Here is a 19,394-nt window from a genome sequence, read left to right as displayed (position 1 = left end):
ACCTGCAGATCCTTGTTTGTACTAAGCAAAAAAAAAAGTGCTGGAAGAACTCCAGCCGGTTGGGCAACATCTGTGGAGGGAAATTGTTAGACAGTTCGGATTTTCAAGACTGCTGCTGCCTGAACCGCTGAGTTCCTCCAGCAGATTGTTTCTTTTTGTGTTCGAGATTTCATTATCTTGGGCCTCTAAGTAAAACCAAGGTCTGGGAAATGTAATTGTGCTGGCCCCTGGGGCCTGTTTAGTTGAGTTTAGTTTACTGTCACGTGTACCGAGGTACAGTGAAAAGCTTTTGTTGCGTGCTAACCAGTCAGTGGAAAACAATACATGATCACAACCGAGCCATTCACAGTGTCTAGATACAGGATAAAGGGAATAACGTGGAAGGGGGAACTGCAGATGCTGGTTTAAACTGAAGATAGACACAAAAAGCAGAATGGCTCAGCGGGACAGGCAGCAACTCTGGAGAGAAGGGATGGGTGATGTTTCGGGCGGAGACCTTTCTTTAGACTAGTTAGGGATAAGGGAAACATCGCAGTCTACATCTCTGGTTTCCCTTATCCCTAACCAGTGTGAAGAAGGGTCTCCACCCAAGAGAGAGCTGGATAGAGCTCTTAAGGATAGTGGAGTCAGGGGGTATGGGGAGAAAGCAGGAACGGGGTACTGATTGAGAATGATCAGCCATGATCACATTGAATGGCGGTGCTGGCTCGAAGGGCCGAATGGCCTCCTCCTGCACCTATTGTCTAAAACGTCACCCATTCCTTCTCTCCAGAGATGCTGCCTGTCCCGCTGAGTTACTATACCGTGAATAACGTTTAGTGCAAGGTAAGGTCCGATCAAAGATAGTTGGAGGGGCTCCAATGAGGTAGATAGTGTTTCAGGGCCGCTCTCTAGTTGCTGGTAGGATGGTCCAGTTGCCTGATCACAGCTGGGAAGAAACTGTCCCTGAACCTGGAGGTGTGGGTTTTCGGAATTAACAGCTGATTGCTGCCTTTGGCGCTGTTTAGGTGACGCTTGACATGAAGCCACGACATGCTTTCAATTAAGGCAATTTACGGCGCCGCATAACATCACAGAACTTTAACATTGGGAAACGAAGAGGAAAATTGCTGAGACACTTTGTCGTTTGCACTTGGTAACGTCTGTTGCCTGGTACAATTCGATATCCAGTACCTTAACAACACAGGTACTTGGAAGGGTTTAAACATTTGACTCTTCAGACCCCAGAAGTGGAAATCCCAGCAAGAATTGCAACTCTGACATCTTCCACGACCATTGTTAGACACAGACAACAAATCAGACACGCACAAACAAGTTTATAATGCATTTGTCATTTAGGAGCCACTGGATTGAAAAGTCTTGCATCAATCCTCAGATTTTATTCTTGACAAATAGGGTTTATTTGCTTCAGCGCTTTTTTTGGGGGTTACATTTAATAATCTAAGTTCCAGAGTTCAGTGCAAAGAATGTGAGTTTTTCCACAAAACAAACAAATCTGTATTTGCATCCTAATTAGTGGATATTCATCTGTCATAAGCGGGAAAACGTCCTTCCCCAACACCACGCCGTTTCATAAATAATCAATGCGGCCCACATTAACATGCATGAGCTGGAATCTGTGTAGTCATGTGCAATGAGGCAGGGACAGGGGGGAGTGTGTGTTGCTTTGAACTGAATCAAAACTGTGTGTGAGATACCGAGACGCGAAACGCACGAATCGTGCTGTTCATTTTTCAAACCTCCACCACCATCACCCCCCCCCCCCCCCCCTCTCCTCCCTCCCTCCTCCCCCTTTCCCATTCAAGCCAAGTGCTCCAGCTAACGGCGCCTGTGTGTGTGTGTGTGTGTGTGTGTGTGTGTGTATACACCGGGGCAGAGCGCGCCTCTCGGTGGCTGACTGATGAGAGGCGCCACTTGTACCACCACCACCAGTCCGCTCTGGAGGGTGACTCCACGCCAGCGCAGGCCGACCCTCTGAGATCTGGGGCACCAAGTGGACGGCGAGGCACCGGGGCTCTCCTTGCCCCCCGGCTTTATAATGGGCTGCAATCTGTGCGCTCTGCGGAAGAGAGAGGAGCACTACAAATTACTGTACGAAGTTTCGCAGGTGAGTTCGTGCAAAGTCTGCACCTGGGCTCCGTCTGGTCGAATATGGGACTTGGAGCGAGGGACGCCTTCTGCAAGTGTAGTATTCGTGGGAGAGGGAAAGAGAGGGAGGGAGAGAGGGAGAGAGAGGGAGAGAGAGAGAGAGAGAGAGAGACTGTCTCCCAGACTTTGGTCTTTAAAGCATGAGGTTTTTGATTTGTAAATAAGTGCACTCGAACCCACGTCTGAATTGCAATGCGTGATCTTTATATTTATTTAACTTGTGAAGCATTAACTTATCTAACAAGAGGCAATGGGTAAAATGATGTGCTTGATTTCTCTCTCATTTAAGCCCATCTCACGTACAGGCGTTGATGGACACGGGCAAGACACGTCCAGCTTTATGTTTTGTGCAACTTTGAAACTTTTTTATTGCGAGCTGTTTTTTGGGCGCACCGATGTAGAGGCAGAATTTTGCTCCCGGAGTTGGCATCGACAGGAATGGGTGATGGAGGGGGGGGGGGGGGGTCTTTCTGCATTGGAGAGATTTAAGGTGATCCTAGTTTGCAGAAGGTGAGGTGCGGTGAACACAGATATGACTCCATCACCCGGGCACGTAAACACCGTAGACAATAAACAGTTCACCCGGCAGATGGAACTTGGTACCTACCACACGCTGTGATGGGACCAGGAGCCGGGCAAAGGCAAAGCCAGGGAAAACACAAGCTGCAGATGTTGGAAATCTGACATCAAGACAGAAAGTGTTGGGAACAGACACAGAGTGCTGGAGTAACTCAGCGGGACAGGCAGCATCTCCGGAGAGAAGGAATGGGCGACGTTTCGGGTCGAGACCATTCTTCAGTCTCGTCATCCGTTCCTCCTCTCCAGAGATGCTGCCTGTCCCGCTGAGTCACTCCGGCTTTTTGTGTCGATCTTCGCCGTAAACCGGCGCCTGCAGTTCCTTCCCCCACAAGTAAGTGTTGGGAACACTCAGCTGGTCAGGCAGCGCCTGGCGAGGGAGACCTGGCATTTCGGGCGTGGGATCTTCTGCACGGTACTTTCGGCAGAGTCTGTCTGACCCAAGTGTTTCCAGTGATTTTGATTCCAATTTTATAACGCGGAAGAGAAAGCGGGCGGGGTGATGCTGATGGGTGATAAGTAGTAGTAAGTCTGGCAGGAATCAGACTGCGAGTGTGTGTCATCTATTCATATTTGCCGTCCACCTTTTGTGTTGCTAAAGCTTTATTGCTCTCGGTGTAAGCGACCCCCTTCAGTCCATCAGCCCAGCCTGGGTCCCTGATCTCATCCCCTTCTAGGTCTCGTTTTCACATCTCACCCTTCCTCGTCTCTGTGTCTCCCTCTCCCCTAACTCCCGGTCTGAATGAAGAAGGGGCTCCCATTCTTTCCACGCAGAGATGCCGCCTGTCCCGCTGGGTTGCTCCATCCAGCATGTCGTGTCTCTCTGGGTGGGTCGGCGGAGCTGAGCACTTTCATATGAAGAAAGACTGGATAGACTAGACTTATACTCGCTGGAATTTAGAAGACTGAGGGGGGATCTTATTGAAACATATAAAATTCTTAAGGGGTTGGAGAGGCTAGATGCGGGAAGATTGTTCCCGATGTTGGGGAAGTCCAGAACCAGGAGTCACAGCTTAAGGATAAGGGGGAAGTCTTTTAGGACCGAGATGAGAAAACATTTCACACAGAGAGTGGTGAGTCTGTGGAATTCTCTGCCACAGAAGGTAGTTGAGGCCAGTTCATTGGCTATATTTAAGAGGGAGTTAGATGTGGCCCTTGTGGCTAAAGGGATCAGGGGGTATGGAGAGAAGGCAGGTACAGGTTACTGAGCTGGATGATCAGCCATGATCATATTGAATGGCGGTGCAGGCTCGAATGGCCGAATGGCCTACTCCTGCACCTATTTTCTATGTTTCTATGTGGCTCTCTGGGTGGGTCGGCGGTCGCTGCGGGTCACATTCCGATGCGGCCGGGCAACATACGCGGCTTCCCTCAATTAAAGAGCTGACGCGTTCAATTGAAATTCGAGATGAGACAACCTCGGCTATTTAGCTGCAACCGCCCCGGCATTAACACAGCAGACATTTTTGGCCGGTTGATAGTTTTAAAAATCAGATGTCTGAGAAAAATTGCAGCTCTCCAAACTTTCATTGGACTCTCTCTCTCTCCCCTCCTTCCTCTCTTTTACCAGGCTTCTAGTGGTCCTTCCTTTAGCTAGGGCACTGTCTGATTCACCTCTCTCTACCCCATTGTGGACATTGGACTCTTGTCTCTGGAACTGGTGCGTTCCAACGCTGAGAACTATATTCTGCACTCTGTGTCTTCCCGCTTTGCTCTGCCCAATCCATTGTACTGCGAGTTCAACCTGGTTGTATTTATGTAAAGTCAATCTGATCTGTTTGGACACAGCATAGCTTGTGATTGTACCCCGGAACACGTAACAATAATAACCCAAACGCCCTCCGCTGGAAGTGGTGCTTTATTCCAACAAACGTAATGAATGAAAGATTTATTGAAAACGTGAACGGCGCCAAATGGGGGGAGCTAATTTAAGATAGTGGGGTGGAAAATGTAGCCGTAAGTTTAATTCATCAGGTGCCTCAAGCCGGTTTTAAACGGTTTGGAGGAACAGCACCTCATTTTTAGCTTGGGCAGCGGTATGAATATTAATTTCTCCAACTACAAGCAGCCCCTGCTTTCCCTCACTCCCCCCCCCCCCCCCCACACACACTCCCTTTTGATCTGTCGTTTTCACACCTTACCCGTAGATAACTCTAGACTCCCTCTCCACTGACTCTCAGTCTGAAGAAGGGTCTCGGCCCGAAACGTCACCCATTCCTTCTCTCCGGAGATGCTGCCTGTCCCGCTGAGTTACTCCAGCATTTTGTGTCGACCTTCGGTTTGGTCTCGGGGGTTGACTATTGTGTGGAAGGGGCGAAAAGTGTGTGGGCACAAACTGTGTATGACTCCATGTCGCTCTCCGCAGGGGTGTTTGTAAAGCTTGTTGATTCTTACGTGATCCATTAATGCCTTATCCACCGATGCGTTTATTTTGGAGGAATAATCAATATTTCTCAATCGAGACACAAGGACGTGGGAATCTCGCGTGGAACACAAGAGTGCTGGAGGAACTCCGGGGGTCAGTCAGGCAGCTCCTTTCGGGTCAGGCTGGAGAAGGGTCCCGACCCCAAACGTTGCCTGGTCGTGGCCCCCACAGACGCTGCCTGACCCGCCGAGTTACTCCGACACAGAATGCTGGAGTAAAACTCAGCGGGACAGGCAGCGTCTCTGGAGAAAAGGAACAGGTGACATTTGGGGTCGAGACCCTTCATTAAGGTTACTCCAGCACGTTTGCCCTCCACGATGATAGATTTTGAAGTAGTGGCCAGCACTCTGTGTGCCGTCTGGTTAACTTAGAAAGCAGTTAACAGGGGAGTCAAGAATGTGTTTGTTTCCTATGTCCCAGATAGAACAACGAACTCCTTACTTGCAACAAAATATGTAAAGATTGTGCACTGTAAACAATATAACGAGAAAAAGCCCAACGAGTGTATATGTATACATACTCATACACACATATATATATATATATACACATACACACACACATATATACACACACACACATGTATATACACACACGTACATACACACATATATACATACACACACATACGTACATATATACATACACACACTTTCACATACACACCATACACACACACATATACATTTACATACACACGCACACATACCTACACATGTATACTCACACATATACATACACATACACACACACATGTACATACACACACACATATATATATACACACACACACACATGTATATACACACACACATGCATACACACACATATAGATACACACATACATTTACATACACACGCACACATACATACACATGTATACTCACACATATACATACATACTTGCACGTCTATATATTCACAAAATGCTGGAGGAACTCAGCAGGTCAGGCAGCATCTCGGGAGAGAAGGAATGGGTGACGAAGGCTGAAGAAGGGTCTCGACCCGAAACGTCACCCATTCCTTCTCTCCCGAGATGCTGCCTGACCTGCTGAGTTACTCCAGCATTTTGTGAATAAATCGATTTGTACCAGCATCTGCAGTTATTTTGTTATACTGCACATCTATATATATTTATAAGGAGGAAGGAGAGAGCTGGACTGGTGAGGATGCACAGGGTGATCACGGACTCACCGGTGGGTAGTGGGGGACGGTGCCGGGAGGCGAGGGGGCGATGCCGGGTAGTTTAGCTCACCCACCCCGAGTCCAGCGCCGCCTCCTACCTGCCCTGTACCTGAGCTTCACCCAGACTCCGGTGGCCGCGGCGCGGAGCCTGCAGCCCTTAATGAACGCGTGTCACACAGCGACGATCAGAGCCTCATTAGCCGTTCTACAAGACGATTCTCTGCATTAATTAATGCAAAAACATGTCTCCCTTTTTATCACCGCGGTGGGTTTTCTCGCCATTAATTGCTGCTGGAGGCGAAAGTGCTGCGTAATTTTATCGAAGTGCAAATTGCCGGGTTGTCAACAGTCGCTTCTGTTCCCCAGTGTTAACGCGAAAAGTCTTCCTGCTGTTGTTGTAGGAAATACAACATGCCGTCTTATTAAAGCGCGGTGGCGCAGCGGTAGAGTTGCTGCCTGACAGCCCCAGAGACCCGGGTCTGATCCTGACTGTGGCTGCTGTCTGTACGGAGTTTGTACGTTCTCCCAGTGACTCGCGTGGGTTTTCTCCGGGATCTCCGGTCTTTGGCTTGGTATAATTGTAAATTGCCCCTCTAAGTTTCCCAGAGACGCGGGCAATCTACACTAACCGGCAGGCCCATCACAGGCAAAGACAGACGCAACATGCTGGAGTAACAACCTATTCCTCCCAGGTGGGAAATACCAGAAGACACTGAAACAACAACGGTAGCGCCAGTGGAAATAATAACTAAGGCAGAGATAGTTATATTATTGATTAGCACGGGTGTCAGGGGTTATGGGGAGAAGGCAGGAGAACGGGGTTAGTAGACAATAGATCAACCAGGAGGAGTAGATTTGATGGGCTGAATGGCCTAATTCTGTTCCTATCACTTATGAAGAGACAGCTAACGTCTTCAGTCCAAGATGGCTCCATAGCTGTAGAGTCTTTGACCTGAATCATTGACACTGTTTCTCTTCCCACAGATGCTGCCTGAAATGCAGTTTTTTCCAGCGCTTTTTGTTTGTTTTCTGTTTCTGTTTCAGATTTACAGCATCGTTTAGTTTAGAGACAGCACGTAAACAGGCCCTTCGGCCCACCAAGGCCGCACAGTGCACTAGCATTGTCCGACACACTAGGGACAATTTACAATTTTTACCCCAAGCCAAATGAACCAACAAACCTGTATATCTTTGGCGTGTGGGAGGAGACCAGAGCATCTGGAGAAAACCCACGCGGTCCCAGGGAGAACGTACAAAATCTGTACAGACAGCACCCGTAGTCAGGATCCAACCCGGGTCTCTGGCGCTGTAAGACAGCAACTCTACCACTGCACTACCTACATCTTCATTCTCTTTTTCTTAAAAAACATTTTATTTCTAGAAGGCAGTTGGATCGAGGCGAAAGTAGAACTGACAGTTCAAGAATGCCAGTAGAAACGCTTAATACTGCTATAAATTAGACTGCATTGGGCAATTACAACGATTTATTGTTATTGTTAATACTCAGGAGCTGGGAGCATTCAATCTATAGGGTAATTTCACGCTACTCAGGGAGTCAGCCAGAGGTACCTGTGCAGTTATAAGGGTAGGACCTGCCGCTGTATCAAGGGCACCAGGGACGGCTGTGGTTTGACTGTTGGCGCTGGGACTGCCCCCACCTTGGGAACAGCCATGGGACTAGGGTTCAGCGGTTCGGTGCTGGCCCAAGGGAGGTGCTAACACTACGGGCTGCAACAGACAGGTGATATTTCTGATCTAGTCTGAAGAAGGGACCCGACCCGCAATGTTGCCTATCCATATTCTCCAGAGATGCTGCCTGACCAGTTGAATTACTCCAGCAACTTGTGTCTTTCCTTGGTAAAGCAGCATCTGCTTATTTCCTTATTTCTATCCAATCACACTAGTTCCATTTTGGACCACTTGCGCATTTTTAAGACCATCAGGACAAAAATCAGGACAATAAAGACAAACGAAAATTATTGTTTAAAAGATTTGTGTACTTTTTCCTTCATGATCACAGCTGCTTTATTTTCCTGTCCACTCTGCTTCCTGTCTCTCACATGACTGCAGATTTCACAAGCTGGGTTTCAACTAGGTTAGGGAGCCGTCAGAATCTCTCCCGTTAAGCTGGGTAAATGTAGAAAAGTGCGAATACACACACCTCCAGATTCAGGGACAGTTTCCCAACTGTTATCAGACAACTGAACCATCCTACCACAACCAAAGAGCGGTCCTGGGCTACTATCTGCCTCATTGGTGACCCTCGGACTATCTTTGATGAGACTTTACTGGGTTTACCTTGCACGAAACGTTATTCCCTTGTGTATCTGTACACTGTAAATGGCTTGATTGTCATCATGTATTGTCTTTCCGCTTTGGTTGGCACGCAACAAAAGCTCGTCACCTTGGTACATGTGACAATAAACCAACAACTGAAATGAACTAAACTGCTCATTTGCAAGGAATGTCAGGCTGCTGTGGTGAGCAAGGCTCACTTCCCTCTTCCCTGCGCCCCACTGCCCTCCATCCCGTACCAGCCCCCACTACCCTCCACAACCTCTCTCTCCCCCCACCCCCTCCCCCCCCACCCCCACCCCCCAGTTTAAGCCAAGAGACCAGAGGGAGAGCAGAGTACTGTGTTTGCACATCCTCCTGACAATTGCTTGTGGGTTCTAGGTCCCCAAAGATACACACACACGCGAGCACGCACGCGCGCGCACACACACGCACACACACACACACACACACACACACACACACACACACACACACACACACACACACACACACACTGCTCCACTCTCAGATGTGCTGTTTTTTAATGAAATATTTAACCAGGACCCATCTTGCCCTCAGATGGATATAATAGATCATGAGGTCTTTGCTCCTTGACTGAGAGCAAAAGTTACCTTCAATCAATCTTGATTGAATGGCGGAGTCGACTTGATGGGCCCAATTGTCTATAATTCTGCTCCTATTACTTATGAACCTATGAACTTACCTTCTGTATCTTATTTATCCTCAGATTAATGCTACTGAAACAGGTAATCTGGTTATCAGCCCATTACGATATATGGAAATTGTTTCCAATTCTAAAATAGTGATTGAATGTTCTAAAAGTAAAATACCCTTTGGCAGGACAGAACATGATGCTGGTACATACTTTTTGCCTGCTTATTGATAATGTGTCTGTCTGACCAGAGGACGTTACACCCAGTAACCTGAAGTGTAGTCATTTGTAACGTAGGAAAGTTAGCAGGAAAAGTAATTCTGTCAAACAGCATTTTGATCATCATTTTACTTTTAATGATACCTGTCAAGTCGCAAGTCTTGGCCATGACTCAATAAGGATTTTCCCTGCTCCTCTTTGAAGAGTACCATGGATTCTGTAGATTGAATGATCAATGAACATTCACTGTGTGCCCAACAAAAGCATTTAGGATAGTGATGGATTAATCCAGTACCATATTGGTGTGTCAGCCTTGATGGTGTGCTTAAGAATCTAAAATTGTATATAAATCAAAGTCGTTTGAATGGAGAATGCTAACACTGAGGATGACACTTTTACTTTAGGAAGAGAGTGCATTCATTTCAGTAGCACCTCCATAGGTCATCAATGCTAGTGAGGGTCTGAAGGGTCTCGACCCGAAACGTCACCCATTCCTTCTCTCCCGAGATGGTGCCTGACCTGCTGAGTTACTCCAGCATTTTGTGAATAAATCGATTTGTACCAGCATCTGCAGTTATTTTCTTATATCAATGCTAGTAAGTTGAGGCTCTATTTGAAGAAGGACTGCAAATTAAAAAAACTGGGTAATATAGATCAGTAAGCCTAACATCTGTGGTTGAAAAGTTATTGGAGAGGATTCTGAGGGATAAGATAGGCATGCATTCGGAAAGACAGTGATAGGAGCAGAATTAGGCCATTTGGCCCATCAAGTCTACTCCGCCATTCAATCATGGCTGATCTATCTTTCCCTCTCAACCCCATTCTCCTGCCTTCTCATAACCCCTGACACCCATACACCTGAGGGATAGTCTGCATGGTTTTGTGTATGTGGAAATCACATCTCTCAAACTTGATCGAATTGGTTGAGGAAGTTACCAAGAAGATGAGGCCATGGCCATAGACGTGGTCTATGTGGACTTCAGCAAGGCCTTTGAAAAGGTTCCACTGGTGGGCTGCTCTGGAAGGTTACATCGCATGGGATCCAGGGATTGCTAGCTAATTGGATACTGAATTGGCTTTGTGGTAGGAAGCAGAGGGTGGTGGTGGAGGTTGTTATTCAGACTGGCGGGCTGTGACTAGTGGCAGCCGAGGCAGACCATTCCAGTACCGTTGAACTTCTCTCGGAGGCCGTGACCTCTGTTGGCCCGGCAAATCTAGAGAAGCTCTGGAACCAAGGGTGCCAGAAAATCGGTGGTGCACTTGTATCTTGGTCTATTGGAGCACAGAGTCGAGTGGCTGTTTCAGGCATCAGGTGTCTGGTATACAAGTGATGAGACCCATCCACTGCTGAATGTAGTCAGTGCCTTGAAGCCGGGAATGTTCAGTGAAGAGCTCATTGGTGCCGATAAAATGTGTTGCAAAGAAGTGGCAGCTGCTTATACACCAAAGATAGACGCAAAATGCTGGAGTAACCCAGTGGGTCAGGCGGCATCTCTGGAGAAAAGGAATAGGTGACCTCTTCCTCCCACACTCCCCAGCTTCCTCCCACACTCCAACGACGTACAGGTTTGTAAGTTATTTGGCTTGGTAAAATTATAACTTGCCCCACAATAGACAATAGACAATACGTGCAGGAGTAGGCCATTCGGCCCTTCGAGCCAGCAGTCACAATTCAATGTGATCATGGCTGATCATTCTCAGTCAGTACCCCATTCCTGCCTTCTCCCCATACCCCCTGACTCCGCTATCCTTAAGAGCTCTATCTAGCTCTCTCATGAATGCATTCAGAGAATTGGCCTCCACTGCCTTCTGAGGCAGAGAATTCCACAGATTTACAATTCTATGACTGAAAAAGTTTTTCCTCATCTCCGTTCTAAATGGCCTACTTCTTATTCTTAAACTGTGACCCCTGGTTCTGGACTCCCCCATCATAGGGAACATGTTTCCTGCCTCTAACGTGTCCAACCACTTAATAATCTTATATGTTTCGATAAGATCCCCTCTCATCCTTCTAAATTCCAGTGTATACAAGCCTAGTCGCTCCAGTCTTTCCACATACGACAGTCCCGCCATTCCGGGAATTAACCTAGTAAACCTACGCTGCACACCCTCAACAGCAAGAATATCCTTCCTCAAATTTGGAGACCGAAACTGCACACAGTACTCCAGGTGCGGTCTCACTAGGGCCCTGTACAACTGCAGAAGGAGTGTGTAGGATGGTACTGGAGTATGTGGATCGCTGGTCAGTGCAGACTTGGTGGGCTGATGAGCCTGCATCTGTGCTGTATCTCTAAACTAAACTAAACTAAACTAAAACTCTTTAACCAAAATTCACTCATTGAGGCACATCCCTTTGAATCAAAGTGAGGACATGTTTCCGATTCAGCCCTGATACCACTTGGGGCAGGAGGTTGAAAAGGCAACATGTCAGGTTTGCCACAGGGTGTCAGGAGCATGAAATATTCCCACTGACGTTCAATGATGATGAACCACAGCCCAGTCCATCACGGGTTCTCACCTCCCCACCATCGAATAGATTTACAGGAGTCGCTGCCTCAAAAAGGCAGCCAGCATCATCAGAGACCCACACCAACCCTGGCCATGCGCTCATTTCATCCTCGCCATCGGGAAGAAGTTACAGGAGCCTGAAAACTGTAACGTCCATGTTCAGGAACAGCTTCTTCCCTTCAATCACCAATAAGCTGTGACCTACAAAGACTTGGAGGGATTGGTTTTGTCGTTTTGCACTATTATTGTCTGTTTTTTATGTGCGTACGTGTGTGCAATTGCTTGCAGAAGTTTTTTCCGGAAGGAGCTGCCGGAGGAGGTAGTTGAGGCAGGTACCATCGCAGCATTAAAGAAACACTTAGGCAGGTACATCAGTAGGACAGGTTTAGAGGGATATGGGCCAAACACAGGCATGTTGGTCGGTGTGGGCAAGTTGGGCAGAAGGGCCTGTTTCCACACTGTATGGCTCGAAAACAGGCATTGCATGAGTCCAGACCAAGTCCAGATTGTGATGAAGCAAGACCACATATATCATCACCCTGAAATCTGTACTTCTTGGCACATTGTACAGCTCCCCTCCAACGTGCTAAATCACAGGACCAAGGGAATACTGTCCCCCCCTCTGTCGCTTCCACTGTTTGTACGTTGCCAGTGATTCTTGCATAAGGACACCCAGGAGACATGAACAGCAACATCTTTCTCTCTATTTAAAACTGTACTCAGCCCCTCTGGATTGTTTCCACCAAAGTGGGTGACATCCCATTTTCAATCATTCTGTTTCATTTGCCATGTCCTTGCCCATTCGTTTCACCTTTCAATATCCCCCCGAGGCATCCCCGCAACCACCTCACAAACCACAGCAACCCAGTCTTCATTACAATGAGTTCCATTTGCAAAAGCGGTCGAATAGTCTCAGAAATCCCACCTGCAGGGCACCTGGCCTGTTCTGTTCAAATGTAGATGGTTTGCAGGTTTGGAAAGGAGGGACCATTGGTGCTATTTCCACAACTTAACGGATTAAACCCACAGCACAATGCCAATGTTTCTTTGTGGTAGCAACTTGGGATCTGTATAAATTAGCTGAAATATTTATTTTTATCTTTACATTAGCCCTACCAGCCTTGATGGCAAAATGTTTCATCTCTTGGGTTTCAGCTGTGAACAGTACGAACAAGTCGAGAGTGTGCAATTGTTATATGTACTGAAACGGAACAATGGATGTAGGGCAGCACAGTAATACAGTGGTAGAGTTACTGCCTTACAATGCCAGAGACCCCCATTCAATCCTGACTACGAATGCTGTCTGTACGGAGTTTGTACCTTCTCCCCGTCACCTGTGTAGGTTTTCTCTGTGATCTCCGGTTTCCTCCCATGCTCCAAAGACGTGCACGTTTGTAGGCTAATTGGCTTATTATAATTGTAAATTGTCCCTGGTGTGTGTAGGATCGTGTTAGTGTGCGGGGATCGCTGGTCGGCGCGGACTTAGTGGGCCTCAGGGCTTGTTTCTGCACTGTTTCTCTAAACTAAACTAAGCTAAACTAAATCCTTACTTGCAGCAGCATAAACACAGTACTCGAGAGATATAATAATGAAACAGACAAAAAAGTTAAATAATTAAAAATAAACGATGTTAGTACAAAACAAAACAAAAGCCCAAAGTTCCCTCGTGCAACCAAGACAAAGTTCGTAGTTTGAAGTTTAGTTGGTATTTGTGGTGTGCAATGGCCTAATGGTTGTTGGGAACAGATAGAACAGTATTACTCACAAGGTAAGCACAACCAAAATATTCTTTGTGTAGGCAGAAACTGCAGGTGCTGGTTTACACCGAAGAAAGACACAAATAGCTGGAGCAACTCAGCAGGTCAGGCAGCATCTCTGGAGAACAAGTCCCGAAACGTCAACTATTCCTTTTCTCCAGAGATGCTGCCTGACCCGCTGATTTTACTCCAGCTTTTTGTGTTTATCCAAAATATTCTTCTCCTGATGAAATTATCTCCATAACTCACTGTCACCCGTGAAATATTTCCCATCCGTTTTGAATAGCCAAGATGTCCCATTGTTCAGACACATTGATCTGAGGCTTCTAAACTTGCCCGCCAGTCCGAATTGTTGCCCGCCATCAATCGATCAAATTTTTTTAAAAGATCATCTCGTCTTTCTGTCGCCGGCTCTCCCTCTTCTCCGGTTACGGCAAAGATTTGTGAAGTGCCGGCGACACCTGGTGTGGTGACCGCTCCTCCCCAAGCCTAATCTCGACGGCCAGAGCGCTATCTAACGCGGGCAAATCAGCCCTGCAAATGTGGCTTCACTCGTGCGTGGGAAGCAAACAATGGCAGGCAGCAACCCAAGGCAGCAAAACAGTGGAAGTAAACACAGGCACAACAGTGCAAGGCATCGAGCGATCTGCAGTCGCCTCTGCAATTGTGGAACAGTCGCATGGCTTGTCTATTTTCCATTTATGCCGTAGTGAATGCTTTATATCCTCAGACTACACGCACAATGTACCCATCCATCTACCTGCCTCATTGCATTTTGCTTGAATGATGCACTTCACATATCAAACCGGTCGGAATAGAAGGTGAAGCTGCGTTCATTTTACTATCGAAATAACATTTAAAGTTAAGATTTACAAGACTCGCGCCAGCCTGAAAAGAGAGTTTATCGTGCGGGGTGATCCATAAAAGATTAAACTCCCGATGATTGGTCTATTATGGATTAAAAACCAGCTCTATAAAATAATTGGATTTATGCCTCTTAAATGTAACATCCCCACTGATTGGTCAATAAAAAGTTATGTTCGTACTGATTCATTTATGAATAATTTATCATTTAGTTTATAACTGTGATAACTAATTTATCATTTAGTTGGCCCGTGCCAACCGGTCTATAAAAGATCAAATGGACGCTAAATTTTTTTAATTCATACCTTCATCCCACAATGATAAACTCACACATTGCTCTCGGTTATATGTGTAGGTTTTTCTCTTCCGCTTTCTGGCTCTTACCTACGACAAGCCTCATGAAGCCTCAAGGCCCTTTTCCTGGTCTATTTTCTTGGCCTGTAGGTTAATTGGCCTCTGTAAAATTGCCCTAACGTGTTGGGAGGAGATGCAAAAGTGGGATAACATAGAACTAGTGTGCACGGGTGATCAATGGTCGGTGTGGACGCTGTGGGCCGGTGGGCCTGTTTACATGCTGTAGCTCTAAACTAAACTATATTGCCACTGACACACAAGGAATTGCAGATGCTGGTTTACTAAGAAAGACACAAAGTGCTGGTGTAACTCGGGGGGTCAAGCTGCATCTCTGGAGAATATGGATAGGAGACCTTTCGGGTTGAGACCTTTCTTCAGACGCGATAGGTGATGTTTCAGGTTGGGATATATGATGTTACTGATTGGGACCCATCTTCAGACTCGGATAAGTGATGTTTCAGGTTGGGACCCTTCTCCAAACTCAGGTGACATTTCAGGTTGGTCATGAGCTCCGAGTCATTCCAGCACTTTGTGTCTTATATTGACATTGAGATCTGCCATTGCTCCTGCATGTATAGGTAGGGACAGAATGTACAAACTCCGTACAGACAGCACCCATAGTCAGGATTGATCCCGGGTCTCTGGCGTTATAAGACAGCAACTCTACCGCTGCACCACTGTGCCGTCCAGTTATTCAGTATCCTTCAGTTCCTCTTGAGGCTTTGCCCATGGGACATGCAGGGCTGTGCAGCTCGATGGCTAACTATGGTGTGTCCCTGTTGTTGATGTTGACCCAATGGGAATCCAGCCTCTTGCAGCTGCTAGTCAATTATACGCTAGTAAATCACTTGTAAATTTTGTCTCCTTGTCAGAAGAACTCAGGGTGACACGAGTTTCATTTCAAACTGTTTTGTTCTTAGAGCACTTGGGATGTGCACAGATTTGAACATAGTATTTAACTCACCACGCATTGTCTCTCTGATTAAAGAGGGATTTCTCCCTGGTGCCTCAGCCACTCTTTGTTCCTTAACGCTCATGACCCTTGCATAAAAACAGCAGGAATATCCAGCCTTTGCCACATCGCTGCTGCTTATAAGTTTCTGTCTGTTTTCTTCAGTAGTGTCTACAATTAATGGATGAGATTAAGAGCTTCAGGAAGCTGTGAGATTAGGAAAAGCGACCCACTTTATCTCCTGTACTAAACTGGAGAGAATCAAACCCCTTAAACATTCAATTTGGTGTCAAAAATAAATGCTGACATTCAGGGCTATGTTCAGAGCAAGCTGGGTTTCCTTAAAACATCCAGTCCCCAACATTATGCCCCTGGCCTTAAAGAGAAAGGAGAGCGTTTAGCTTGCATCACCCCCTCCTGAGGCTGATCCCTATGTGCCCTGTCCTGGAGCATCACATTGGCGCAGCGGTAGAGTTGCTGCCTCTCAACGCCAGAAATCCAGGTTCAATCCTAATTACAGGTGCTGTCTGTACGGACATTCTCCCTGGGACCTCGTGGGTTTTCTCCAGTCTCCTCCCTCATTCCAAAGACGTACACGGTTGCAGGTAAATTGCCATCTGTAAATGTAGGATAATGGAAGTGTACGGGGTGATCACTGGTCAGCATGGACTCGGTGGGTCGAAGGGCCTGTTTCTGAAGAAAGATTCTGACCCGTAACATCACCCATCCTTTTTCTCCAGAGATGCTGCCTGATCTGCTGAGCTACTCCAGCACTTTGTGTATATCATCATGCCCGTTTCCAAGCTGTATCTCCAAAGTCTAAAAGTAAAGGGTCGCTGAGGAAGATGCATCAACTTCTTAGATGAAGAAGCCCCAGGCTTTGAGTGCTACTGCTAGGGTCTACAACAGAGCTGGGAAGACACATGTAAAGCCCCTTCTGGCAAGACAAGTGTCATTGCCTCATACAGTGTGGAAACTGCCCCTTCGGCCCAACTTGCCCACATTGACCAACATGTCCCATCTACACTAGTCCCACCTGCCTGCATTGGCCCATATCCCTCTAAACCTGTCCTATACATGTACCTATCCAAATGTTTCTTAAATGTTGAGATAGCTACCTCCTCCGGCAGCTCGTTCCATACACACACCACCTTTTGTATGGGAAAAGTTATCCCTCAGGTTCCTATTAAATCTTTCCACCCTCACCTTAAACGTATGTCCTCTGGCTCTTGATTCCCCTACTCTGGGCGAGGGACTGTGTGCGTCTACCTGATCTATCCCTCCCTTGATTTTGTACACCTCTTTAAGATCCCTCCTCATCCTCCTGCGCTCCAAGGAATGGGGTCCCAGTCTGCTCAACCTCTCCCTAGATGGAGATCCTTAGAGGATCCTAAAAGATTTGGACCAGTAAAACAGCACAAGATGGCTGCCAAATTAATTGATTCCATCCCCACAAACTATCTAGGTCAGAGTGCAAAGATTCAAGTTAATTGACTAAAAAGAAACTCGATGCATGGTAATGAATGTTTAGGCAATAGACAATAGACAATAGATGCAGGAGGAGGCCATTCAACGTGATCATGGCTGATCATTCTCAATCAGTACCCCGTTCCTGCCTTCTCCCCATACCCCCTGACTCCGCTATCCTTAAGAGCTCTATCCAGCTCTCTCTTGAATGCATTCAGAGAATTGGCCTCCACTGCCTTCTGAGGCAGAGAATTAGGATTTGGAATGCACTTGCTGGCAATGTAGAGGAAACATCCAGTTGAAGCTCTCAAACGCACATTGAATAAATATCCTGCAGGAGTGTGGGGAAAGAGTCAGAGACTGTGATTAACAGAATAGTTCTTTGAAAGCAGAGACACAATGGGCCAAGCCTCCTGTGCTACACTGCTTGCAGATTCTATTCTGGAGCATCATCTTTTAATTATTGCTCCACCAGTCTTTATTAGGGAGAATGTTTGTTTCCTCCTTTTCAATATGTCAATTAAATAGTGACACTAATGACTGGTGCAATGCTGAATGTGATCTCGGCTAATATATCAGCAACAGCTCGTGCAAGCAGTTCCCCGTTCCACAGCCCAGCAAGACCTCATTACGCGGTTTACTTAATCTAGCGCATTCACCTTGCGACCTGGGGGAAGCCTAATGAGGATGGGCTTTTTGGTCAAGTGCCCAATGCCCCTGGCAGAGCCAAATTTACTTGGATTAGACGATGTGTCCTCGTTAAGACGAGAAATAAATTTTGAGGATTGGGAATTTTAGATTCTTAAAGGATTTAAGAAAGTGGAATGAAAAGCAGGAACAGGCAAGCTCCGATGCATAACAGTTATGAGGGGCAGAGAGAGAGGGGAGACTATAGGAAATGTTTCCCCATATTAGTAGAAGGTAAACCACCGGGGTGAGACCCAGGTTCGATCCAGACTATGGGTGCTGTCTATACGGAGTTTGCATGTCCTCCCCGTGACTGCGTGGGTTTTCTCCGGGTGCTCTGGTTTCCTCCCACATTCCAAAGACGTACAGTTATTACAGACGGTAGGTTATTTGGCTTTGGTAAAATTGCCCCTAGTCTTATGAATGGTTCCGACCCAACAACATCAAACATCACGAACTCTTTTTCTCCAGAGATGCTGCCCGACCCGCTGTGTTACTCCTGCACTTTGTGTCTATCTGCAGTGTAAACCAGCATCTGCAGTTCCTTCCTACATAAGATTATGGTTGATCTTTTTCCTCTGCGCCATTCTGCTGCACCGAGTCAGAGGGTGGTGAATCTGTGGAATTCTTTGCCACAGAGAGCTGTGGAGGTCGTCAGTGGATATTTTTAAGGCAGAGATAGATAGATTCTTGATTAGTACAGGTGTTAAGTGTAATGGGGAGAAGGCAGGGGAATGGGGTAAGGAGGGAGAGAGAGATCAGCCATGATTGAATGGTGGAGTAGACGTGATGGGATGAATGGCCTATTTCTACTCCTATTCCGTATGATATTACAACCTCTGAAATGTCCAGCCACCGATGTCTCCCTGGGCCCTGGGCTTTGATAAAAGGCTGATTGAGGATGAAGGACTTGTTCCTGTGCATGGTGTAGTTCCATGCAAGAGGACCTGGAATGATGAACCGTGCCAGAATCCAAAGCATAAACGCTGTGCATCAGATCATCGCTGGAAGTGGACACATACAACAATGCATCAAGGGTGCCATGCCCAGTTGCAGATCCAGTCTGTATGTGGCCCGATCAATGCCCGAGCAGCTGGTGTTACAGGCCTTTGGAAACCAAAGGTTGTAGTGGGTTCCATGGTAGCGTGTGACCAAAAGCTTTGCCCCAACTGCACAGACCACCTGCCATTATCAGACTAACCTATTCACGCTCTATATATGGTTTACTGTGTGAAGCAAGAACAAAAAAATACTGTTGATAATCGTCTCACCATATCTGCCTAGTCACTTTACAACATTGTG

General features: G+C 46.8%; 1 protein-coding gene across 5 annotated transcripts in view; it reads left to right on the top strand.

Moving 5' to 3' along the window:
- The window catches only part of LOC144603562 (PDZ domain-containing RING finger protein 4-like), a 357,547-nt gene that overhangs the window by 236,465 nt on the left and 101,688 nt on the right, over positions 1–19,394 (top strand). For 2 of the 5 annotated variants that reach the window (XM_078416946.1, XM_078416945.1), the window contains exon 1: positions 1,901–2,107. The exons of the other annotated variants lie outside the window; for them this stretch is intronic. In XM_078416946.1, the coding sequence (XP_078273072.1) occupies positions 2,039–2,107 (69 nt within the window). In that variant the 5' untranslated portion in view covers positions 1,901–2,038. Of the gene's footprint in view, positions 1–1,900; positions 2,108–19,394 lie in introns of those variants that run through there. 5 annotated transcript variants of the gene reach the window in all.

The sequence above is a fragment of the Rhinoraja longicauda genome, chromosome 20, assembly GCF_053455715.1.
Source record: "Rhinoraja longicauda isolate Sanriku21f chromosome 20, sRhiLon1.1, whole genome shotgun sequence".
Lineage (NCBI taxonomy): Eukaryota > Metazoa > Chordata > Chondrichthyes > Rajiformes > Arhynchobatidae > Rhinoraja > Rhinoraja longicauda.
This window is presented reverse-complemented; position numbering and strand designations above follow the sequence as displayed.